At 49.1% G+C, this 26,241-nt stretch overlaps 1 protein-coding gene across 1 annotated transcript in view; it reads right to left on the bottom strand.

Moving 5' to 3' along the window:
• The window catches only part of NTN1 (netrin 1), a 169,987-nt gene extending 144,347 nt beyond the window's left edge, over positions 1-25,640 (bottom strand). The window contains exon 1 of the mRNA XM_042915378.1: positions 24,623-25,640. Coding sequence (XP_042771312.1) covers positions 24,623-25,640 — 1,018 coding nt within the window. The remainder of the gene's footprint in view (positions 1-24,622) is intronic.
• Between the last annotated feature and the right edge of the window lie 601 nt (positions 25,641-26,241).

Genomic DNA, 26,241 nt, shown 5'->3' with positions numbered 1-26,241 from the left:
CTTTTTCGGAACCCAGATAAAACTTTTACTCTGTCCATTTACACCGCCATTGTTCGGCCCTCCCCTCAGGAAGGGCCAAAACTAAAATTCCTTTCTCCACTCATTTTCCCCTTTGTTGCAACAGAAATGCTCCATTTAGCATTCCTAAAGGCCCATTAGCAATCCCAAAGCTCTTGTGCAGCCCGGCTGGAGGCTGTTCCCGAAGGGAAGGGCTGTGGGCCGATGCCACCCGGCCAGGCAGCGCTCGAGCTGAAACTTGGGCCCCTCACCCCCCACCCCCGCCCCAAGCCCAAGCCCCCTGCCACTTGGCAGGGTCTCCTGCCTCGCCCGCCAAACCCACCCAGCCCTCTCATTCCAGATATTTAGCGTGGATTCCCGTCCCCGACTCCTGTTCTGAAGCATCCCCCCCCCCCGCCCCTTTCTTGCGGCCTCATGAGGGCACCTTTTGACAAATACCGCACGGGGGATCTTTTTCATTCCAAAGAAAGACCCCCTCTACAAGGCAAGATGAATATCCCCATTATAGAACAAATGGGGGTGGGGGGTTAATCCGTCCCTCGCCACCTGCCCCCCCTCCCTGCCCTCCAGCCCTGCTCGGAGAGAAAGCAGAAACCAGTTCCCCAAGCGAGGCAGGTCGGACAAACCTGGGAAGGCAGCCGGCCACAGGACCACGGGACAACTCGTGTTTTTCTAGGCTTTTCCCCAGGCCTGAATGAGCGAGATTTCCTCCCGGAGTTAACAACATCTGGGCTTGTCAGGGACGTCACTCTGTGTGGCACATTGTTCTAGATAATCACCCTGCTGCTGAAATTAGCCTGTGAATCAGACAAAACCTCTTCTGGAAATGCTAACCCAGTTGCCTGATTCTCTGGGACACAGACTCTCCTTTCCCATGGCGACCTGGTGGGTCCCACACACAGCCTAAAAACTTAGATGTCAGGTACCCGATAGGGATCCCTCTGCTGAAGCACACGGCTGAGCGCCCAGTCCCGGGGAAGAGCCTCTCTCTGCAGCCTTAGAGCAAATCACGGGCACCAGGAGGGGCCGACGCAGTCACGGCAAGACAGATCTGCTCCCCGCGGCACCCAGAGCCCCGACCATCGTCACCGGGTCCCCAGTGAAGGGAGGCAAAACACTCCGTTTCCAACCGCGGTGTGCTAGACCCATTTGCTAACCATTTGTCCAGCTTGTGGCTTCCTGAAGGTCAATAAATTTCCTTAATTTCTGGTGAATGCCCTCTGGATAGGCTGCCCAAAGCAAAAGAATGAGGCGACTCTTATTTTCTTTTCAACACTTTTCATCCATGTATTTCTCCCCCACCACATGTTTATTTAAGCACCTGTTCTGCACCAGCATTCAGAGAGGCCTTAAGGACATAAAGACAAAGGCCAGAGGACTGTCCTTGGAGGCTGGGACATAGGGGTGGAGGGGGCGGGAAGGGAGGGGACTCAGGTATGCGGGGGAGGGGGCTTACTTAAGAAACAAGGCATTTCAGAAGTTCTGTGGCTAACTCCTACAGAGAGCTACACGGGGAGGACGTGGCTGCAGACTGTGTGTTGGTGAAGCAAAGGGACGTGGTGACTTTCTTAATGATTAATTTATAATAAAGCAAGCATCATCTGGGCTTTTACAGACAAACCCCACTGAGCCGCACAGCAGCAGCAGGGAAGGGCCGGCTCTTCTGAACAGCCCCCAGGTATTGGAAGCGATGGGGCTGGGGGCGCCTGGGTGGCTCAGTCAGCTAAGCGTCTGACTCTCGAACTCGGCTCGGGTCATGATCTCACGGTTCGTGAGTTCAAGCCCCATGAGAGCCTGCTTGGGATTCTCTCTCTCTCTTTTTCTCTGCCCCTCCCCTGCTCATGATCTCTCAAAATAAATAAATAAACCTTTAAAAAAAAAAAAAAAAAAGGAAAGAAACGGGGCTGGTCTGGGAGAAGGGATGAGGACAAGGTTCAACAACCTTTTTCTGGAAAAGGCCGGATAGTCACTATCTGAGGCTGTGCAGGCCACACAGTGTCTGTCGCAACCACAGGGCCCTGCCATTATACGGAAAGCAGCCACACACAATCCATAAACAAGTGGGTGTGGCTGCGTGCCAATGTGAGTTTACTTACAAACCAGGCAACAGGCAGAATTTGGCCCACAGGCCGATTTTGTCAATTACATACAGGGCCCAGCTCAGGGCTCAGACAGACCAACCCCCTGGCTCTTCGTTAATTTAATGAAGTGAATTAATAACCCGCGCGTTATCAGCGAGGCCAGTGAGGTCACCAAGTTCCCGAAGCCAGATGCTATTCTGAAAAGCACCTACTGTGCGCCAGAGCTGAAAAGCAGGGGTGCAGGGATGAGGGGAGACCCCTCAGGGGAGCACTGCGAGTCAGTGGTAGACGAGGCATGGGATTTCGTTTCGATGCATCAGTGGTTTCATACTATCCATCACGGCATCCTGCCCAGGGCCACACACGTTAAGTTTACAGTTTTCACCTGCAGCGTTAGATTGTACGTTAACAGTTTACGTAGCCATTTCCTGCCACGCACATTCAGGCTGTGTTTCTTTCTGCGTGTGCATGTGGAGACAGGTATGTGGGTATTACAGACGCAGGTTATAGCTACACAGAGACTGGGGCACCTGGGTGGCTCTGTCGGTTGAGCGTCTGACTTTGGCTCAGGTCAAGATCTCGCGGTTTGTGAGTTCGAGCCCTGCATCGGGCTCTGTGCTGATGGCTCAGAGCCTGGAACCTGCTTCGGATTCTGTGTCTCCCTCTCTTTCTGTTCCTCCCCTGCTCACGCTCTGTCTCTCTCTCAAAAATAAGTAAACATTAAAAATTTATAAAAAACACTGATTTCTGGGTGACTGGGTAGCTCAGTTGGTTAAGCGTCTAATTTCAGCTCAGGTCAAGATCTCGCGGTTTGTGAGTTCGAGCCCTGCATCGGGCTCTGTGCTGATGGCTCAGAGCCTGGAGCCTGCTTCCAATTCTGTGTCTCCCTCTCTCTCTACCCCTCCCCCGCTCGTGCTCTGTCTCTCTCTCTCTCTCAAAAATAAATAAATGTTTTTTAAAAAATGTATAGTTATAGAGAGATAAAAGGAAGAGAAGACAGACAGGTAGACAGATCTCGATCCACAGAAATCCGGGACACTCCCAGGGTATCTTTCTGTGCACCTGTGTGTTTCTCTAGGGTCGGCGCTGACAGGTGAGGCCTCCATATCACAAGGAAAGCAGGCTTGAAACGCACTGGGGCATTCCGACGTCCTATGACTGTGCCTTTTTAACTTTGGCTCATTCTCCTGCAACCCTCTGCTCACGTGGGAGACCCAAGTGACAGAACACGGAGGAGGCTATGTGAAAACACACCCTGAAAAACTACCTAAGGTACCTGGCCTGCTTTGTACACTACCCGCTTTGTTTGACTTCAGGATAATCCATTAAGAACACCAGCCGGGCACATGTATCCACATGCCGCAAAGTTGGGGGAGGAGTCAGAAGGGGAGGCAGGTGGACGGAAGGGCCACCTTCGGGCCCGTCGCCCGGTCTCAGCTGTCAGCAGAATACGCACCGTGGGGGAACTGGCTCTTATTTAAGTCTAATTAATTTGTCCGCAGAGTCAACAATCAGAAGGAGCCCAGGAGAGGAGCTGTGCCCCCGGATCCTTGGCATTTCTGCAAATGGGAGCCAGGATGGTCTGGTCTGTCTGCAAGCTCTGAAGACTTGGATTTCTGCATTCAAATGCCAAGCCAGGCCTGGCACTGGCCAGGTTGAGCCTTCCTTTGTGTCTGAAAACCCTTTTTGTTTGAAGTTGGTATGACTTGAAGCAGCCTGCCAACAAGAGAAAGCTCTTGTGAGAAAGCTCCCAGGCCGGCGGCTTCTCCCCTTCCCTCTCCCGTGATGCCCCTTTCCTCGGCTGCCAGGCCCAAAGAGCCCAGCCCAGAGGACCGATCCCCTCCCTCCGAGGTGAGAGGTGGAGGGGAGACTGGCGTTTCCCAGAGCCCCTGCTTCACGAAGGTGCCGCACTTGGCACGTTACGAGCATCACTTCATTCAAGCCTCCAACCATCCTAGAACACCGACGTGATTAAACCCATTTCCCAGATGAGGAACTGAGGCTGGGAAGCCCGAGGTCTGGCTGGGGGTCCGGCTGAGGGCCGTCTGATCCCGAAGCCGGGGCTCTTCCTGCTAACCCAGTGGTTTTCAGGTTGGGAATCGTGACGCTCTAGGAGAGTGATTTCTTTGTCATTTTTCAATTTGAATTTTTGACTCCCAAAAAAGGTGCAAAAGACTGCAAAGAATTCCTGGGTACCCTTTACCCAGCTTTCCCCCACTGTTAATGTCTCAACATACCCATCCCACAACGACCACAACCCAGGAAACTGAAATCTAATCTATAACACTCATAAGCTGTGACAACTGTCCCACCAATGTCCTTTCCTGGTCCAGGGCGGATCCAACCCAGGGGCTGATGTTGTATTTACGTATCTTGTTTCTGCTTTCCTCTCCCGTCTGGGCCAGTCGCCCCAGACTTTCCTTGCCTTCCTTTGCTACTCCGGAAGAGTACGGGCCAGTTACGTGGTAGAATGTCTCTCGTTTGGTTTTAGCTGACGTTTTGTCACGATTAAGCGCAGGTTATGTATTTTCAGCAAGATCCCACAGAAGGGATGTCACATCTCCAGCACCTCCTATCAGGTGGCACACAACGGCAATATGTCCTGTTGCTAGTTATGTTAGTTCTGATCACGTGGTTAAGGTGACGTCTGCCTGGTATCTTCAGTGTAGAGTGACTCCTCTTCCATTGGAAATTGGGGCAAGATACTCTGATGCCGTGGAAACTTTCTGTCTCTCGTACCTTCACTTGCTAACTTTAACACACATTGTGATTCTCTGCAACAACTATCACTGGGATTTTTTTTTCCCCAAATAGTGATTTTCTATACCCATCACTTTTGACATTGATTAATTGGACTTCTCTTCTTTTTTTAATTTTTTTTAAACTTAGAGAGCGCGCACAAACCGCGGAGAGGGGCAGAGGGAGAGAGAACCTTAAGCAGGTGGGGGCTCGATCCCACGACTCTGGGATCACGACCTGGGCTGAAATCAAGAGTCGGGCGCCCAACTGCCTGAGCCACGCAGGCGCCCTGTAAGTGGACGGAGATTCTTAAACCTCTCTGCAAGCTGGTTTCATTGAAAGTGTTAGTCAATCTGCAGATTTCTAGGCTGTACCCCCAGAGAAGTGACTTCGTGAAACCAGGGAAAGGCTCAGAAATACACATTTCAATAAGTATTTCCTGCTCCCCCCAGAAGTTTTTTTATTGATATAATTTGCATACCATGCAATTTACCCTTGAAAAGTGTACAATTCCACAGTTTTTAGCACAATCATGCAGTCGTGCTAAAACCATGCACATCACCACCATTATTTCATCCCCAACAAGAAACCCCAAATAGTCATTCACCCCTCCCTTCAGTCTCTGGCAACCACTAATCTACATCCTGTATGAATTTGCCCATTCTGGACATTCCATATAAGCAGAATCATATAGTACATGGTCTTACGTGACTGGCTTTCAATTATCGTGAAATGTTTAAGATCTGTCCACGTTAAAGCATGTCTCGGTACTCCGTTCCTTTACATGGCTGAGTACTATTCCATTGAATGGATATACCACACTTTATTCATCCACTCGTCTGTTGGTGGATATTTGGGCTGTTTCCACTTTCCAGCTGTTATGAATAATGTGCCTGTGAGCATCTGTGCACAGGTTTTTGCATGCACATGTACTTCTGTTTCTCTCGAGTGTATACCTGGGAACAGGACTGTGGGTCACCTGGTAACTCTGTGTTTAACCCTTCGAGAAACTCTTTCCTAAAGCGACTACCTCGCTTTTCATTCCCACCAGCAGTGTATACACGAGGGTTCCGATTTCTCCAGATTCTTTTCAACACCTGCTATCGTCTTTTTGATTACGAGCCATCCCGGTGGGTGTTAAGTGGCATCTCAGTGTGACGTTGATTCACATTTACTGTGGTTAACGAGGGGAGCTCTTTTCACATGCTTTACCGGCCACGCATATGTCTCCTTTTCAGTTTGTTTGCCTTCATATCGTGGAATTGTAAGATTTTTTTTTTATAGATGATATTCTTTAAATATTCTGGGTCCTTATCAGATATATAATTTGCAAATATTTTCTCCCATTCTAAGGGTTGTCTTTTCATTTTCTCAGTAGTGTCCTTGGAAGCACAAGTTTTAAATTTTGATGAGGTTCAATTGGTCTGTTTTCTGTGGGTTCCACGTTAGATTTTATGTACATCATCTATGGGCAGCTGTCTGGGAAACACTCCAGGGTTTGACTGAGAAACTAGGAGGTTACACTTTCAAATCTATTAGCATAAAATTATTCATGGTATTACCTTTTCTTTGTCTCTGCCAGATCTCTAGTTATGCCTTTTTTTTCATTCCTCATGTTTTTCTTTGTGCCTTCTCTTTTTCTCTTGACCAGTCTTTCCAGATATTTGTTTATTCATCTTTCCAAATAACCAACTTTTGGCTCTGGCTGATCATCTCTGTTGGGTTCTAGTTCATTCACTCCCGATCTTATTTTGATCCCCCCCCCACCCCTTTTTTCCTGGCTTATTCTGTTATTTTTTTCCTCCAATTTCTTAAATTGGATACTTAGCTCGTTAATTTTAAGCCTCGCTTATGGTTCTGGTGTATTCTATGAAATACATGCCTGTCTTCAGCATCCCCCTCTTCCTCCCATGAATCAATCACCCCTCGGCAGGAAAAGGAGGAGAAACAGAGGCAGGCATGTGCTGGCTCTCCTGCCCGTTCCCGCAGGAAGCCGCCTATGGAACACTGTTTCGGGGAGCTCAGGGCTCCTGGGGGTGGGGCAGGGGGCATATTCCAGAACCAAACTAAGCCTTCAGGGTCATACGTCATTACAGGAGGCGGCGCCCCATGTCAGTGAGTTCTTGCGGCCTCCCCATCTTGTCCGTGTAGACAGACTTGTGTTTCAACAAACCTCCTTTGCCCAGACGAAAGGCAATGATGCTCATGTAAGGACAGGAATGAGCCCAAGTAATAAACTCAGCCCACCTGTCAGACCAGGAATCAGCCTGTTTTTTGTGCTGCTGCTTCTCCTCATTCCAGGTTCATTCCCTCCCTGGCACCACTTAGTGGGGAACCCCAAAACCACCATCATGGAACGGGAGCACTGGAAGAGACTAAGGAATCATCTGCCAACTCCCTGTTTCCGCTAAGGAGGAGCCCAAGGCCCAGGTGACACCCACTGAAGTTCACGGTACGGTGCGTGCGTTTTTCCTGGTATCAGTATACAAGAACCAGCTTTGCCCTGGGCACAGCATTCTGCTCGGAACTTGACCTTTCAGATACGACCCCGTGACACCCCCGCTTTTACTCGGAGTTCATGTGCCATATACGCCTTTGCACGTCCCCAGTTTTTTAAAAGGTTGGACGACTCTGCCTCCTAATTGGTTAAATACTGAGAGCGATGGATAATGTTAGCGTCTCCCACTAAGATTGTGTTTTTGCTCCCCGTAGGCGAACATAAAAACAAACATACAGAGTATCTGGAGAAAAAGAAAAATCGGTAGAGATCAATTTAACTAATATGTTGAAGTCTGCCCTAACACAGAGTTCTCCTTCAGTTCCTATGGAATATCAACAGAACTGATCTTACACACACACACACACACACACACACAGAGACACACGAGATTATTAATAACTATACAGGCTGCAATAAAGTTGGCCATTAATAACAAATCCTATATTTTAAGGAACCCACTTGCCTGGAAATGAAAATCCAATTCATAAATAACTCCAGGAGCAGAAAGAAGGTGAAAGTCACAATGACACATCGTCATTGTCAAAGCAGGGACAGTGGCAGGATCAGACTGAATGGAAACGAAGGGCGGGTACTGAGAACCGCTCTGTAGACAAAAGTCACAGCCTCAGATGGTTTCTCTGTCAAGCAGGAATCAGAAAACTGTGATATTAGCTGAACTGAGCATTTAACGAAAAATATCTCGAGGGCCGCAAAAACAAGAAATGAATAGAAATGAAACGGAAATTAGAAAATTGGAAATAAGGGCACCTGAGCGGCTCAGTGGGTTAAGCGTCTGACTCCTGGTTTCAGCTCAGGTCATGATCTCATGGTTTGTGGGTTCGAGCCCTGCATCGGGCTCTGCACTGACATCTTGGAACCTGCTTCGGATTCTCTCTCTTCACCCTTTCTCTCTCTCTGTTTCTCTCTCTCCCACTCTCTCTGCCCCTCCCTCGCTCTCTCTCTCTCTCAAAATAAATAAATAAACATTAAAAAAAGAAAACTGGAAACAATATACAACATTCAAAACCAAGGGACAGCACCAAGCAGTAAGTTAAGAGCCCTGCTTCTGAGAGCAGGTGGGTCCTGTTGGCCTAACACCCTGGGCTTTGTCACCGTGTGACATCAGGCAAGTTCAAGGTCTTTTTTTTTAAGGTTTATTTATTTTTTCAAGTCTATTTATTTGGGGAGACAGACAGAGAGAGAGCGCGCGCAGGGGAGCGGCAGAGAGAGAGGGAGAGAGACAGAATCCCAAGGAGGCTCCAAGCTGTCAGCACAGAGCCTGACGCGGGACTCAAACTCACGAACTGTGACATCATGACCTGAGCTGAAAGGAAACCAAGAGTCGGATGCTCAACCGACTGAGCTGCCCAGGCACCCCAAGATTTTAAAACCGAGTGCACACACAGCACTCAGCACGGGGCCTGGCACACAGAGAGCGTTTATAGACGTTATTAGGTGTTACCACCGTCGCTCTCAAAAATATCAAGAAAACAATAAACCTAGGCAAGAAGAGAGTGAGAATAAATATGCAGTGTCAGAAATCAGAAAGGTGGTATAGACACATATGGAAATTTTCAAAAATAGTCTTAGTGATTGTTATCTTTACAACTATGGTAAAAATCTGGGTGAGTGAGGGGCGCCTGGGTGGCTCAGTCAGTTGGGCGTCCGACTTCGGCTCAGGTCATGATGTCAGCATGTCACAATCTGTGAGTTCGAGCCCTGCATCGGGCCTTGTGCTGACAGCTCAGAGCCTGGAGCCCGCTTCCGATTCTGTGTCTTCCTCTGTCTCTGCTCCTCCCCCACTCGTGCTCTGTCTCTCTCAAAAATAAACATTAAAGAAAAAACTTTTTTTTTAATCTGGGTAAGTGATAATTTTCTTGGAAAACAAATTACCAGATTGGACTCAAAAAGCAGATGAAAAATTCCTGAATAAACATATAAGCACGGAAGAGATTGAAATGGTTATCGAATAAGTACTTCCACAATGGCACAGGGCCCAGATGGGCTAATTCGGGCAAATCGTCAAGGGACATCTATTTCTCATGCTACTTAAATTATTCCAGAGCACAGAAAAGTCTGGAAACTTCTCACTTCAGAATGTAAAGTTAGAATCGCCCTGATACAAAAGGCAATGTAAAGAGAAAAAAAGTTCAGGCAAATCTCACTTTTGAAGAGATCTAAAAAAACCAAAAATAAAATATTATCAAAGAACAACCTGTCACCAGGTAAACGTCTTCCAAAATGCTAGAACAGTTCAAATTTAGAAAATCATGAAACCACAATGAGATACCACTTCCTACCCACCGGAATGGTTATAATCAGAAAGAGAATAAGTATTCACAAGAAGAACATGGTGAAGGGGTGTCTGGGTGGCTCAGTCAGTTGAGCGTCAGACTCTTGATTAAGCTCAGGTCATGATCCCTGGGTCATGGGATCGAACCCCACATCAGTCTCCATGCCGAGCATGGAGCCTGCCTAAGATATTCTCTCTCTCTCTCTCTCTCTCTCTCTCTCTCTCTCAAATAAAATGTTTTAAAAAGCAAAAGAAGAAGAACGTGGCGAAAACGAAACCCTCATCTGCTGCGTGTGGGAATGTAAAATGGCGCAGCTGCTTTGGAAAATGGTCCGGCAGTGCTCCAAAAAGTTAAACAAAGAGTTACCGTGTGACCCAGCAAGTCCCTCTTAGGTATAAGCCATGAGAAACAGGAACACATATCCACATACACATATCCACCTGAACATCAGTTCTCATAGCGGCATCATTCCTAACAACCAAAAAGTGGAAACAACCCAAATGTTCGCCAACCGATGAACACGATGGCATATGTATACAATGGAGTACTCTTCAGCCATACAAAGGGATGACGTACTGACACGCTACAACATGGAAGAAGCAGGAAAACATTACGCTAACCGAAAGTAATCAGTCAGAAGGGCCACATATGGTATGATTCTCTCCGTGTGAAATGTCCAGAACAGGCAAATCTGTAGGGATTGAAAGTGGATTACTGGCTGCCTACGGTTGGGGTGCTTGTGGGTTAAGTGGGTTAGGAGGGAATGGAGAATGATGGTCAATGGGTACAAGATTCTCTTGTTGAGAGAAAGAATGTTCTGGAATTACCTTTAATGATGGTTGCACCACTCCATAAACATGCTCAAAAACATTGAATTGTATACTTTAAATGGGTGAATTGTATGGTATATGAATTATATCTCAATAAAACTATTTTAAAAAATTTAGGAATGCAAGTAATGAAATTCATTATGTTAATAGTCAAAGCAAGTATATGATCATTTTGATTAATATCCAAAGGATTAATATTCCACATATTCTTCTTATTTAAATAATTTATTTATTTTGAAAGACAGAAAGAACCAGTGCGGGGGGTGGGGGTGGAGAAAGAAGGGGACCGAGGATCCAAAGCAGACTCCAAGTTGACAGCAGAGAGCCCAATGCGGGGCCCAAACCCACAAACCACAAGATTATGACCTGAGTTGAAGTCTAACACTCAACTGACTGAGCCACCCAGATGCCCCAATAGTCCACATATTCTTAATTTAAAACAACAACAACAAAAAGGAGCAAACTTCCCAGTAAATCAGGAACAGAAATAATTTCTTTAAGCACAATAAAAAAAATCTATATTAAAACTAGTAACAAAAACATACCCAGTGATAAAACTCTAGAAACATTCTTACTCGGGTCAGAATCAACACACAGGTATATGCCAGCATTCCTATAAACTGTTTTTTTGAATTCTATCCAATGCCATAAGACAAGAAAAATAAAAGTACAAGTATTAGGGGAAAAAAACTAAAACATTCATGGTTTGAGGATTATAGTTGAATATGAAAAAATCCAAGAACAGAGAATTAACTGAAACACTATTAATTTAAAGACCTACAGGTTGCAAAATACTTATATAAAAATCATCAACCTTTCTATATGTCAGCAATATCCAGTTAGGAAATAAAAGGAGAAGGAAAAAATCTTTGTCCTAATAGTAATCAGAATTCTAAACACATGGAAATCAACTTTCTTTTAAGAAGTGTGAGGCTGGGGCGCCTGGGTGGCTCAGTCGGTTGAGCGTCCGACTTCAGCTCAGGTCACGATCTCGCGGTCCGTGAGTTCAAGCCCCGCGTCGGGCTCTGGGCTGATGGCTTGGAGCCTGGAGCCCGCTTCCGATTCTGTGTCTCCCTCTCTCTCTGCCCCTCCCCCATTCATGCTCTGTCTCTCTCTGTCTCAAAAATAAATTAAAAAAAAAAAGTTAAAAAAAAATGAAATAAAATAAGAAGTGTGAGGCTAGGGGTGACTTCATGGATCAGTCGGTTGACCATCCAACTCTTGATTTCTACTCAGGTCATGTTCCCAGGGTTGTGGGATCGAGCCCCACATCAAGCTCTGTACTGAGGGTAGAACCTGCTTGGGATTCTCTCTCCCCCTCTCTCTCTTTCTCTATCTCTCTCCTTAAAATTAAAAAAAAAATGTTTTAAATGTGAGGCTAAGGTTTAAAATTGTAAATCTATCTACCATATACCTCTTAGAATGCCTAAAATTAAAAGTCTGATCATATCACCATGTATACTGAAAAGACTGACGATATCAAACGCTGGTGAGGAACGAAATTGGAGAAACTGGAATGCTCATACACTGCTGGTATAAATGGAAAGTGGGAGTACAACCATTCTGGAAACCAGTTTGGCAGCTACTTAGAAACTTAAATATACCCCTACCATATTATACAGTCACTCCACTCCCAAGAGAGATGAAAGTGTCTCTGCCTGCAAAAACATGCCCCAGAATGTTCATACCTGCTTTATCTGTAATAGCCAGAAATAGGACATGACGCCAATGTCCATCCACAGGTGCATGGCCAAATTGGGGTATGTCCACACAACAGAATACTACCAGTGACAAAAAGCAGTGAACCGCGATGCTCATAGCATCATGAATGAAGCTCCAAATAATCATGCAGACTAAAAGAAACCAGACAAGGAAGAAGACATACCATATGACTCCATTTATATAAAACTCTAGAAAGGCAAACTAATATAAAATGACAGAAAGTGCTCTGGTGGAAAGGGGCAGGAAGTGTGGGAGGAATGACCAAGTAGCATTAGGAAATATTTGAGGCTGATGGATATGTCCTATATCTTGATCGTGGTGATGCTTTCATAGGTACATACACATGTCAAACTTAACCAAAGTACACTCTTCAAATATGTGCAGTTTATTGATTTCAATTAAAACTCAATAAAACTTTTTTTATTTAAGAAAACATTTTTTTAATGTTTATTTTTGGGGGAGAGAGAGAGAAACAGAGACAGAGACAGAGAGACAGAGAGTGAGCAGGGGAGGGGCAGAGAGAGAGGGAAACACAGAATCCAAAGCAGGCTCCAGGCTCTGAGCTGTCAGCACAGACCCCGACGCAGGGCTCGAACCCACAGACCGCGAGATCATGACCTGAGCCAAAGTCATAAGCTCAGTCGACTGAGCCACCCAGGTGCCCCTCAATAAAACTTTTTAAAAACTTATCTAGAAGAAACAAAGGGAAACACAAAATTTGTGATTTTGACCAGATTTATATCGTACCCATTTCTTATCCTTACAACCCTAATAGAGACATTTCGATAATCTAATCTATTAAGCACAACAGTCGAGTTGATACAGTTACAATTTAAAAAGTGTAAAGCGATCCATTGTCACCAAGTTCAGTTTAAGAACAGAGTCATCAAATTATCAATGGCATGCGTACCAAAGTTTGACAAACTCAACTAAAGCCCACGTGTGCATACATACGTAAGAACAGCAATGAGAATAAATGAAAAAGAACCAATGTGAAAAGAATAAGTCAGTAAATACTGAAGCCACCAGGCACCAAAATGCACTATCCAAACAGATAGGAAGTGGCAGGAAAACAGATCAGTGAAACAAAATGGAAAATCCAGAAAACCGATCCAAGTGTATAGAATACTTAAGCATTTAATAAATATGGCATCTCAAATCACTGAGAAAGAATGATTTTTTTCCAACAATTGTCACTGAATAACTGGCTACATATTTGATGAAAAAAAATATAGAGATCCTTACCTCACACCATATGTCACAATTAATTCCAGATGGACGAAAGATTAAAATATATGACTTCGAGTTCTGGCAACAAGGGGGACTGAGCTCATGCAGAACCCCTACCGCTGCTAACATGTAGAAATACTAGATGAAATGTACTTTTAAAAAATATTTAATCCACAGCAGATCTCACAAGAAATAAAAGGAAATCCCCAGGTGCTGGAGGAAATAAGAATCTGAAAGCTAACGTATTAGGAGAAACATTGAGACCGTGGTGACCAAGGGATGTGTGTGAGTGGAGCTGGAAGAGAGGGAGAAGAGATCAAAGGAAAGAAAGCCTGGTTATTTGACCTTTCGTGGCTTTGGACTCGGGTTTTAGGACCCATACACAAAAAGGAAATGAGACCTTGGGTCTTACAAGGCCAGGAAGGAGTTAGAAATGAGACCCTGAATTCTTTCCTCTAACAAATACTTTAGTGAGTACCTACTATAGGCCAGGCCTCTTGTGAACAACTCAGACAGGACTCCTGCCCTTGCATAATCTTGTTTTCTTTTTTTTTTTTTTAATTTTTTAATGTTTTTATTATTTATTTTTGAGAGAGAGAGAGAATGCCAGTGGGGAAGTGGCAGAGAGAGAAGGAGACACAGAATCTGAAGCAGGCTCCAGGCTCTGAGCTGTCAGCACAGAGCCCTGCGCGGGGTTCGAACGCACGAATTTTGTGGGATTTCCACAAAATTTCCCAAAAAGATAAGCTCACAGTCAGACATTACAAAACACACGAGGAAATCACTTGCATGAGCAAAGGTCAGGAGACGAAGCAAACAGGATGATCGGTCCCCCCAAGAAGCTGAGCTCATCCCATCAAAAAAAAATGGACTCCAGGCTTACGTTATGTTTCAGACTATTTACAAGGAAATGACGCTGAGCAAAAGGCAGGTACCTGAAGGGAACATATGGGATGATTTCATTTATATGGAGTTCAAGAGCAGTCAAAACCAAATCAAGGGTGCTAGAAGCTAAGATGTCGGCATACGGTGGGGTGGGTGATTTGAAGGACATACGGAGGCCTTCTGGAAATATTTTCTTTCTTGATGGCTGAGCTAGTTACACAGGTGAGTTGATTCTGTCAACATCCATCCAGCTGCACACGCGCGATCTGAAGAGAGGAGCCCAGCCAGCTGACACGCAGGAGGGCCAAGAAGGAACACATCCCACGTCTTCCCCTCCCCAAGTGGAACAGAGGAGGAGAAATCCCTGGTGGTCTTGAGGGGCGGGGCCAAGTGAGGTCCTTCGCTCTCAGAGCCTGACAGTCTTTGGAGGGACCGCCCCCCACCACCAATGGAATAGAGGGGGGTTGGGTAATACAGACCAGGAAGGAGGTGCATTCTGCAGGAACACAGACTATCAGAACTGAAGACGGTCTTCGTGCCCCAACCCCTCACTTTACAGAAGAGGAAACTGAGGTCTAGAGAAGCCAAGGGCACCTTTGCCCCCCCCCCCCGCCCCAGTATCATCGGTTTTAGATCTGGATATATGCGGGTGAAAGACGAGAGGCAGCCAGACACAGCGGTGAAAAGCAAGACTCTGGGGCCCACCCCGCCTGGATCCTAATTCCAACCCCACCTCCTGCTCCATGCGTGACCCTGGGCAAGCTCTGTGTCTGCCACGCGCCTGTTTCTTCCCCTGTAACGTTATGCACAAATGTGAATCTGCACAGCCGCCTTCTGCAAAATGTTGGGCCGCTGTATAACCACCATGTCCTGGGGCTGAGCTGACACCTCCCCCAGGGTCCAGGGATGCTGCCTCTGGACACACGCCCAACAGAAACGCATTCGCATGTGCACGTGGCAAAGACGAGAGAGGAATTTCCCGAAGAGTAATAATAACATAACCCACGTCATAGTCTGCTGTGGGGAGCAAATGAGGTAATATCCGTACGGTGTTTAGAACAGAGCGCGGCAGTAGGGAGGCTGACGGACGTGTGTGTGGTGATAAAAACCCAAAGTCGAGGACGAGCGCTCTGTCTCTGGGTCTCCTTCCTATGCAGAGGCTCCTCTCTTTCCCCGGCCCCCCATCTACCACGGGGGTCTTGCACGGGCCCCCAGGACGCCAAGGATATGGAAGGCACACAGAGCTTCAACGACGTACCCAAAAGTCCCAAGCAGTGTGAGGCTGGACGTGGGTTCTTTCAACCATTACCCCTAACGCATACATCTTGACAGTCCGTATATAGTTTTTTCGTGTTTATTTATTAAGGGGGAGGGGCAGAGAGAGAGGGAGACACAGAATCCGAAGCAGCTCCAGGCTCCGAGCTGTCAGCACAGAACCCGACGCGGGGCTCGAACTCCGCGAACCGTGAGATCACGATCTGAGCTGAAACCAAGAGTCGGACGCTTGACCAACTGAGCCACCCAGGCGCCCCCTGATAGTCCATATATTCTTAGACAGAAAGCCGTGCTCTCCGATCTTCATTCCTACGGAGCAGGAAAATAGCACGTGCCTGTCACTTACATGTGGCTCATATTCTTCTGCGGGCATCCGGGACTTAAGAAAAACCACCAGCCCTCCCACCCTGGTTCTAACAGTAAACAGGACTGAGAAACACAGAGAAATGCCCCGTCTCATTCTTCCCTAGCATTTCTCGCTATCGTGATGGCCCATCGGCCCGGGAACACGGCTTCAGAAGGGCTGGAGCGAGCAGTGCTTTGCGCCCTTCTCGGCCGGGCACTCTCTCTCCCCGAGTTCTCGCATGGTCTGAGCCAGGAAGGGAGACAGGGCCGGGTCTGGGAAGGAAGAGTTGGCTGGGAGCACCCTGTCCACCTCTGAGGGCTGACTTTGGGCAGAGGAAGCAAGCTGGCCGCGGGACTCGGGGCAGGGTGTCCAACAGCCCTGCCCTGGGGCGTCCAACTCAAAGGTACTTTCAAGTTTCTGATGCCAAGTCCTGTATCTGTAAACACAATGTGTTTCCTTTTTCATGCTGGGGTTGGAGCCGTTATTGTCTGGCACTTTCTACGCCGGCCGGAGCTTAAGCAGAGCACCGGGGGAAGTGGCCCCGGGCAGAGTCTCTCAATGCCACACAGATGTGGCTTGGGGGGGGCGAGGGCCCCGCTTCTCAGGTGGGAAGGGCCCCCCCCAACCCGGGAAGCCTCACCTCACCGGAGTCCTGAGCCCCGTCAGGATAGCTCTGGAGTTGTCCCCATCCAGTCCAGGGGAACCTGCCTGGGAGGGGCAGACACTGTGGGAGGACACTCTTTTCAGAGAACCTGGTCTCCCACGCTCTTGGCCAGAACAGAAAACACAGCAACAGAGCAAAAATGCACGCGGAAAATGTGTCGCAGTGGACTGTGACCCAGTCCTGCCATGTGACAGGAGCCAAATCCAGACCCTGCTTCCTCTGCAGAGCCTCAGAGCCTCCCCCGATCCGCGGCGTTGGGCCAAATTCCTCCCTTTGAACTGTGTTCACGGTTTAAAGTACAGGTGTACAAGAATTCACCCTTCTCATGCACAGCCTCCCCCCCCCCCCATGAGAGTACATCCCACCTGCAGGGAGGGCACCCACTTCATGTGTCTTTACGTCCCGGACCCAACAGAGCCCCCTGACCCCTGACGGCTCTAGAAACGTCCACTCCCAAGGGACTTCTTTGTCTGCCGGCCCGGGAAGCTGGGGAAGGTCTTCTGGGGCCAAAGATGTCATACAGTTTTCATCTCCTAGGCTAATCCTAAGTAAGACCGGCTGCCTCGCGTGTTATAACGTAAAGGACTCCGATACCCGGTAACCATTTCTGGCCTTAAAGGAAAAGAGTGCTGTGATCGATTAGCAATGTCTGCCCTGGTGTCAGAACGGGAGGAGGGCTTTTGCTGAGTCCTCACCCTGGCCACTCCAAGCAGGAAACAGATCAAATCAGAAGCCCTGGCCAGTGATAATCAGACGGGCCGAGGTGAGGGGCCCAAGTATCTACGTGAGATGCTCCACCAAGTATCGAACGCAGGGCAACACACAGGTGCTCTGGGAAACTACGAGAGGTCTATTTTCACTTCCTGGTTACCTAAGTAAGACTCAGTTATTCAAACCCAGCCCATTTAAAGGTCCCTATGGCCCTACAGATTGTTGAACTCAGGCGTGGAACTTTTGGAACGTGGAACAGACGACTGCTCGTGACAACCAATACTCTCTCTCATCTGTAGGCAGAAAAGGACCCAGGGAGGAAAAAATCTAAAAATCTATCAATAGCACCAGCCGGAAGAGGGCACGAATGGGCTCCACACGGAAACTCGGACTACCTGCACAGGGGGCTGATATCTCCCATGCGTTACCCAGGCCAGTCCTAAATCCTCCACAAGAGGCAGACTTTCCAGCACCTTCTTCCAGGCTGAGGTGGGAAGATTCCTTGGTTATCAGTGGCTGTAACGCACTAGGGTGTCGCTTTCTGCCTTTCAGGGTTTCCACGCAAGAAATTTACTTCGCCCTCTGAAAAGCCACCCCCCCCTCCCCCCCAGATCAGCCTGGACGTCCGCCACACCTACAGATATATGGGTCTTCTGGATCTCCTCTACACGCGTAAACACACTGCAGCACGAATTCATTTCACCCTAACGACAGCTAGTACACCAGTCCCAACGGCAGAAGACCTGGGGACCTCCAGGGAATGCCTCGAACACGGGCAAAGGCAGAGCCCGCTTCTGGGGCAGTCACTGAAGCGTCGGAAGAGAAAGTCCCAGATGAGAGGCATCCCACGTTTCGTCCATCCCGTGACCACAGCCCCTTCTTGTCTCTGTCAGAGTGCAGAACCCGCACAAAAGAACTGGGGGAGGCGGGGAGAGGGGGGAGGCGGGGGGGGGGATTCACACACATTATACAACGTCTCGAAGGCCAATTAAAAGCCAATTCTGAGTTTCCAATGGGAATGCGTTTTTGGAACAAGAATACAACGATGCGATACTGAACTCACTATGTTGTGCGACACAGGTCAATCAGGACGACAGACAGCATGGAGGCAAAGAGATAGACTGTGTCTGGAGGACTGTCTCAGGGCAGCTCAGACATTTCAGGTGTCGTTCAGAAAAACTGCCCCTCGGAGCTGGTTACAACAGGATGCGGTTCTTAGGTAATCAGCCTTATTATTAGTGTTATTATTAAGGGTTTTTTAAATTTATTTTTGGGGGGGGGGGGGGAGACAGAGCATGAGTGAGTAAGGGGCAGAGAGAGAAACACACACAGAATCCGAAGCAGACCCCAGGCTCTAAGCTGTCAGCACAGAGCCCGACGCGGGGCTCGAACTCACGAACCACGAGATCATGACTGAGCCACCCAGGCGCCCCTATGTGACCAGGCTTTGAAACGAGCATGATCGATACTCCCCCTTGCTCTCCGCGCATGCAACGGCCTCACTGAATAAGCCACGATGTGCCCCGCAGACCGCTCCACACTTAGTTGTGTCTGTGCAAACACTGCCCTTTGGTGGCGGGGACGTCCGTCTTTGGAAAGCTCCCATTCCATGCGGTAATCCGATTCATCAAAACAAGGCACACAGGAAGCATCTGGCACGATGCCTGGCGCTTAGTAGGGATCTGTGGTCTGTCCTCCAGGGTGCAACCTGACGGTCACCTTGGACCGCCACCGGAACCTCTGCCATTCCCCTCGGCCGCCCAAGCCGATCGATGCCCCATCTTCCAAGGCTGCAGAGACCACAAGGGCACTGTGTCTTTCCAGACGACAGGCAAAATACTGTGGGCCACTCTGAGTAAGTATTAGGCTTAAATCCTGAGCGTTTCAAAAGCCCTCTGAGACCTGCAGTCTCCCTCTAATGAAAGGCATTGGAGAAACCCAAGGTATGATTATCACTTCTGAAAGGAAGAAAAAAAAACAAAAAAAACCTACTGACTCACAAAATCTCCTTACTGGTGCATCGACAGATAAGGCTGTTTTATAATCCAGTTCCCTAGAGAGCCATTTATTTTGGTGAGGCCAATGTGCATAACAGACACTATAGAAGCCATCGAGATAACACGAAGAACAACCCAGTGGACATTTGAAGTGTAAACATAAAAGTCTATTAAGAATACAATGTTGGTTTAATCCCAAGACAAAAAATTTACTTAATGAAAAGCACAACTCATTTCAAGAAGGAAATATCGATACCAGCTGTGAGCAGAAAATGAGGGGATTCCTTCCAGGGAACATCTGAATTTCAACCCACTGCCTTTCCAATATTTACTCTGGACATAAAGTCTCAAATACTTTTCCGAGGATCTCATTTTTCTACGGGAGGAGGAGGTCAGAGAGGAGTCTGGGCAGGGCCAAAAAGGCCTCTTGGCAAAGCCTGGAAATGCACAGACCCACCCTCGAAGGTTTATCCAGACACAAGTCTGTCTCCCGTCTCTCAGTAGAGGAGGGAGCAGCCTCCTTGCCCACCAGGTGCTCAGGAGAAGCCCAGCGGAGACCCTCCCTCCAGCTGCCGTGGGGCCCACCGAGATAAATGTCGGCCCCGCGTTACCAACCTACGTGAGCTGCACCCACCAGCACCATGCTCGTGGCCAGGATGCGCCCGTAAACTCCCCTCTCCAACAACACTCCTTGGCCCCTTCCTTGGTTTTTTTCCATATGTTCCAGAGAAGCAAGGGAGATAATGAGCACTAGGGAAAAGGAAGAGGCCTTATTAAAGAGGATTTTCTGATCATGAGCTCTGTTCCACCACCTCCGAGAGAGCTCGCGGGCCCTGGAGATGAAGAAAACGCTTGGCCATCACCAACGCTTATGGATGTCAAGACCCACCAGAAAGCATCCAAAGTCTCTTCCCTTATATTCCTAACAGCCAGCTCCCATTCGTCCTGATGGCTAAAATGAAGGACAATTTCTTACATGCAATTTCACATTTAAATATGTATGAGCACAATTAATACAGCACGACATAATCAACATAGACACAGAACCATCTCCACTTCCAGAAGTAACAGGTCGTTCCATCTTCTCTCCTGTATGTGGATATATAACGGCCCCCCACCCAACCACCGACCCAACTATCCATGCATCCATCCATCCGTCCGTCCATCCGTCCATCCTATGTGGAGTCAGCACGAAGGGTCCGATGCGATAAACGTCAGGTCAAAAAGTTTCTAGCTCTGCCATCTATTAACTACGTGGCTTTGGGTAAACCATTTTAGTGTCTCTAGGTCATGGTTTTCTCATCTGTGAAATAAGTGCCATCATCCTGCTTATTATTAGCACAGCCTCAATGATTAAATGACTAATATGAGTGCTTGGCAAAAAATAAGCTCTCAAGCGTTAACCACCATAATGACGGTAATTATAATAATTACGAAGACTGTAAAAACATTCACTGGTCTACAGCTCTGTGCCAGGCTCTAGCCTAAGCGGCACATAATTTCAGCCTTCTGATTTTGCAAGAGTCTTTAGTGGGGCATTGGATTTCTCACAGCAACACCTCCAATATAACACCCCTCTCCTGCTGGGGATGATGGTGGGCCAAAGTGCGAGAGCCATTTACAGCATGAGGGACCCCCCCACCGCCGCCAGCCAAAGCCATGTTTAAACAATTACCAGCATTATGTTGCAGGTACCCATGACCATAGGAGGCTAGCCCAGCACGGTGCTCATCTTGCAGAGACCTCTTTTGTGTGGGTTTTGGGTTTCAGCTGGGCAACGCAAAGCCATAGAGTGAGTCGCAAAACAAGTTTTCATAAGCTTACCCTGTCACAAACCAGGCAGGGGTTCACAGTGACATTCCCACAGTAAGATTAAACAGCATGCTTCGTCAGGCACTAAATACTAACACAGCTCCGATGTCAGGGGGACACTGATTAAAACTGATGTCAATAATTTATGAAACACAATATGGTCTTCAGATGCTCTTTTGAAAAAAAAAAAAAAAAAAAAAAGGAAGGGGGGAAAAAGGGCCTAGCAACCCAGGTGGTTTAAAACTGTTCATGCATTTTCCCTTGAACGTACGCACACCCCCACCATGCATGGATGCTTCTTTACGCAGTGAATGTAAATGCACATGTGTATAAGAGCATGTGAATGCTGCTGATACATATGGGCGGAAGAAAGTATTTAGTTATTCCACTGAGGGCTGTCGAGGCTGTAACGTTATACATGGTCTTGTCTTTCATATTGTTCTGAGGGGTTTTTTCCTCCAGAAGAAATCCAAAATTGGATTTAAAATAAAATTGGGCTTTACAAAGTTCACATTTATTCCGGAGAGAACTCAACCTTGAAACACCAGAAAGAAAGCTGACCAAAGGAAACCTATAGGACATACACATTTCTTATTAACCAGAAATTACCGCGGCCCCATCTAGAACCATGTAGTCAAATAATAACATCCATGGGTATTTTTTAAGTTTTAGGGTTTGGGGGGGGGCGGGTAGGGAGCAGGGGGGTTAACCTAGGGAAGGATGCCATTTTAGTCTATTATAAATCACTGTCTCATTATTTCATAAAGGCAAAGACAGAATAACACAGTGATGCTTCATTTTTTTTTTTTTATCAATACCGATTTTTGAAATTAAAAAACAACCTTCTTTACTTTGGCTCCGTTGTAGATAATCGGGGTACCTTGACTTGATATGTCAACAGTGTGAAATTCACAAGATGGGATTAGGTTGGGGAAAAAAATCTGAGCCGCTGATAGTACAAAAGTTAGTGTTTGAAGGATTTATTAATGCTTTTTTTTTTTCCCCTAGCACAGTGCCCTGTAGTGTCTCAGAACACCTGTCAAATACTAATTCACTCACATATCTCCACTATAGGGCCTTTTCATAAAAAGCTCGACCTCTAATTGTAAATCACTTCTAAATTGTCTTTCCTGGCTTTCTCTTCTGTGGAATGATGGAAAAATCACCAAGATTTCAATTAAGACTTTATGGGAACTTCAACCTGACACTCCCGGGGCTATAACTACAAGATATCAGAACATCTATTCAAAAAGGAAACTATAAATAACTTGAACTTCGTTGAATTGGCTTTGCTTTTATGAGGTGACTGAATAATCGGCGAGATTTAAAGATACTTTAACTACTGAGAATTAAAATCACCTCAGTTAAAACCCAGAAAATATTGTTAGCTGATTGTTTGTCATGCAGATGATGTCCTCACCAGGCCTAATTAAACTTTTTGAACAAAAACACTTACCAATTACATTAGTTCATATGTTGATTGCTCAATTTGGCTTAAAGAAAAAAAAAAAAAAAGCAGTCAATCCAATTTCTGCACATAGTCAAGGCTCTGGTCAAAAGACAAAATCCTAAACTACAGAGACTATTCCAAAAGCATGACCATTGTTAACAACAAATGCGGTTTGTGTCTCCACATCCGAAGTGACTGGCAGAGCTGGGGGTAGGTGACGACTGTGAACACCATGGGCTAAGAGGAATCTTCAAGCCAGTACAATGTTACCACAAGACCCAGTTTACTGGCCTCAGTGTAGTGAGCTGCTTTTGTCCAATTTCCACCCTGCCCACTGACAACTGGAAGGTGTCTTTCGTTTGCACGTAGGAACTCAAACTGATAGCAAAACCGTGGGAGGCCCTTCAAATGTCAATAAAGGGTTTTTACGCACAAAAGGAAGAAAAGAAAAGAGGGAGGGGGAAAGAGAAGGGATGGGAAAAACCAACATTTCTGAAGGAACTGAGCAGATCAAAGGAATTTTATTCTCAAAGACCACTAAGTCAGGGTATAACTACTAGCTGGCTGCGGAATCCTGAGAAGTCTCTTCAATCTGGCAACCAGTCCCAAGTCCCTTAAATGAGGGGCATGAACAATCAGGTCTGCAAAAGCGGGACGCAGTGCAAAAATGGAGGCCGTGCCTGTGCAACAGGAGGCGAGACCCTTCGTAGACCAGGGCGCCTGACTGGGCCTCGGTGCCCACCCGGCTCTCCGAGACCTGTTTTGCGCCGGCTTGCTCAAAAATCTGCATCCACAGTCATGAGGCACAAACTATTCGACAACACCATGACAATTAATCAGAACCAGACTCCGAAACGTGTGTTTGTGGGGACGAGCAAACTTAGCCATGTGCCACAGTGGGAGAAGAATCACACAGTGGCAGCTGGGGGGTGCGGGTGGGGGAGGGCGCATAACTATAGGTTCACAAAAGATGCACACCCAATGGCATGTTGAGGAGCGAAATAATTTTCATTAAAATAGAATGTGGAAATTGGAAATTTACATCTCATACTACAATCCTCTGGCATTCCTCTCCTCCTCCCCCCTCCCTTTTTTCTTTCTTTCTTTCTTTCTTTCTTTTTTTTTTTTTTTTTTTTTTTGCTGAGGAGAAACTGACTTTCCACTGCAGCAAAGCTGTACAATTCAGAAATAGAACGGATCTCTCTCTCTCTCTCTCTTTTTAGCCTCATTTCTGACCCAACAGTGTTCACCAGTGCAAGCCTTGTCAGATTTCTTTCAGGACTTAAAACCCCATTACAAAGAGAGAAGCTGGATCCTTGGTTAATTCAAATCTGTTTCATTTCACCTAATTGTGACGCTAACAACACACACACACACACACACACACACACACACACACACACATTTTGGTACACTTTTCTGGACCAGGATTGAATTATTTTAAAATCATTACTGAACTCTCCTTTGTAACCTGTGGATAGTAATTAATTTAAATCTCATCTTTAAATCCCAGCTAACACAAATACGCTGTTCAAAAGGGGCAAAAAAAATATTTTTTGCCCCAAACTATGAAAGGCAAATGGAGGACGCAGGAGTGATATAACTCGCCCCAAACTGCAAATCCTTTGCCATCTCCCAAGGGATCTGTGATTGCGGAGTCGGAACCCCCCGGGGAACAGGGCCGGGGTTCCCAACAGGGTGCCCAGCTGCAGCCCTGGGAAAGGGGGAGGGGGGGGTACAGCGGAGGCGGATCCCAGGGTCCCGCCAAACTGAGGTTAAAGACAGTGGATGCTTTGCATTTGAGCCCGGAGTTAGGGGGACCGGTCGGCAAGCTTCCTGCAAAACCCTCTCCCCCGAAGCATTTCTCAGCCTTCCTGGCTTCCAGAGCCCGCCGGGCGCAAATCCGAGAGTCCCCGGCCAGCGCCACGCGCGCCCGTGAGCCCGCTCTCAGCCCTCCCGGGCCCAGGACTTCCCGGCACGCGCCTCCCACGGCCCGCGCGGCGTCCACGGGGCAGGCGGTCCTCGGGAGCCCGCCCGCCCGCCCGCGTCCCCGCGGCGCCCCACTCACCCACGCACTCGTTGGCCTCGCGGGCCGTGGCGCGCTGCCAGGGCCGGTCGTAGTGGAACGGCTTGCAGCGGTCGCATTCCGGGCCGGCCGTGTTGTGCCTGCAGTCGCACACCAGGCTGTCGTCGCGGTCGCGCACGCAGCGGGCCGCGTGGCCGTTGCACTTGCAGCGGCCGCCCACCTGCAGGTCGGACACGGCGTAGAAGTACGAGTCGCGCGCCAGCTCTGAGTCGTCCTCGTTCTCGTCGCCGAACGTGTGCAGGCGGCTGAAGGCCACGCGGATGTCGGTGGCCGTGACCCAGTCCTGGAGCACCGGCGAGTTGTCGAAGTCGTGCGCCGAGGGCCGCCCGTCCAGCGTGCTGAAGGCGATGAGGCCGCCGGAGAGCGGGCGCATGTCGGTGTGCGAGTCGGTGCACACGGCCTCCTGCTCGTTCTGCTTGGTGATGGGCGCGCGGTGCGGCCGGTTGTACATCTTGCGGCACTGCGTGGAGTAGAACTGGAAGGGCACCCACGTGCGCCCGTAGTCCATGGACTTGTAGATGGCCATGGACTCGGGCCGCGGCGAGCAGAACTGCAGGCTCACGTAGGTCACCTCGAACTTCTTGCCGAGCGACAGCGTGAGCGTGACGTTGTGCGGGAACTGCAGGTAGTTCTCGGACTGCCAGCACGTCAGGTTGTGCGGGTTGTTGAGGTCGGTCAGGAAGGCGGGCGGGTGCGCCTTCTTGGGGTCGGACGCGTTGCAAAGGTGGCAGGAGCGCAGCCGCTCCTCGCCGCGCTCGCTCACCACGCAGTAGCGCGCCGGGGGCCGGCCGCAGGTGCTGGACACGCGCACGTCCTTGCCGAAGGCCGCGTTGACGAAGTCGGGGATGCAGCGGCGCGGGTGGCCGTTCTCGTCCGAGCAGGGGTCGGGCTGCGCCGCCTGGCCGGAGAACATGCTGAGCCCGGGCCCGCCGCGCACCGCGCCCACCAGGCACGCCACCGCCGCCAGCGCCGCCAGCGCCTCCCACACTGCGCGCATCATGCCGCGTCCAGCCTGCCCCGGCCCCGCCGCGCCGAGGAGTCGGTCCGCCCGCCGCAGAAGGCGCCTGCGGAGAGAGGGGAGCTGCGCTCAGCCAGCCCGCCCCGCGCCCTCCACCCCGCGGCGGGCGGCGAGCCCGGCTTCCCCGGCACCATCCCCGCCGGCCGCCCGCCCGCCCGCCTCGCCTCGCCGCCCGCGGTCCCCGGAGGAGGGGGGGGGGAGGCTTCCCCCCCACCCCCACCCCACCCCCGCGCCCCCCGAGCCCGTTCTCCCCCGGCCCGGGCGGCGAGCCGGGGCCGCGGGCTGAACGCCCGGCTCCCCGGGCCACCGCCGCCTCCACGCCGCCCGAGGGGGGCACGCCCGCGCCCGCCCGCACCCTCGGCGGCCGGCCCGCCCGGCGCCCCGAGCCCCGGCGCCGCCGCACAGCGCGGGGGACCCGCACGGCCCGCGCGCCCCCTTTTTCCGCCCGCAGCCCCCGGGGGTCCCCCCGGGCCGGCCCGGGTCGCGTCCCCGCCGCACAGTCCGCGCTCGGGACTTTACCTCCGGAGAGGGCAAAAGAGAAAGAAAAGTTTGCCCGGCCCCGGCCCGGAGCCCGCGCGCCGCA

This window comes from Panthera leo, chromosome E1, assembly GCF_018350215.1.
Source record: "Panthera leo isolate Ple1 chromosome E1, P.leo_Ple1_pat1.1, whole genome shotgun sequence".
Taxonomy (NCBI): domain Eukaryota; kingdom Metazoa; phylum Chordata; class Mammalia; order Carnivora; family Felidae; genus Panthera; species Panthera leo.
This window is presented reverse-complemented; position numbering and strand designations above follow the sequence as displayed.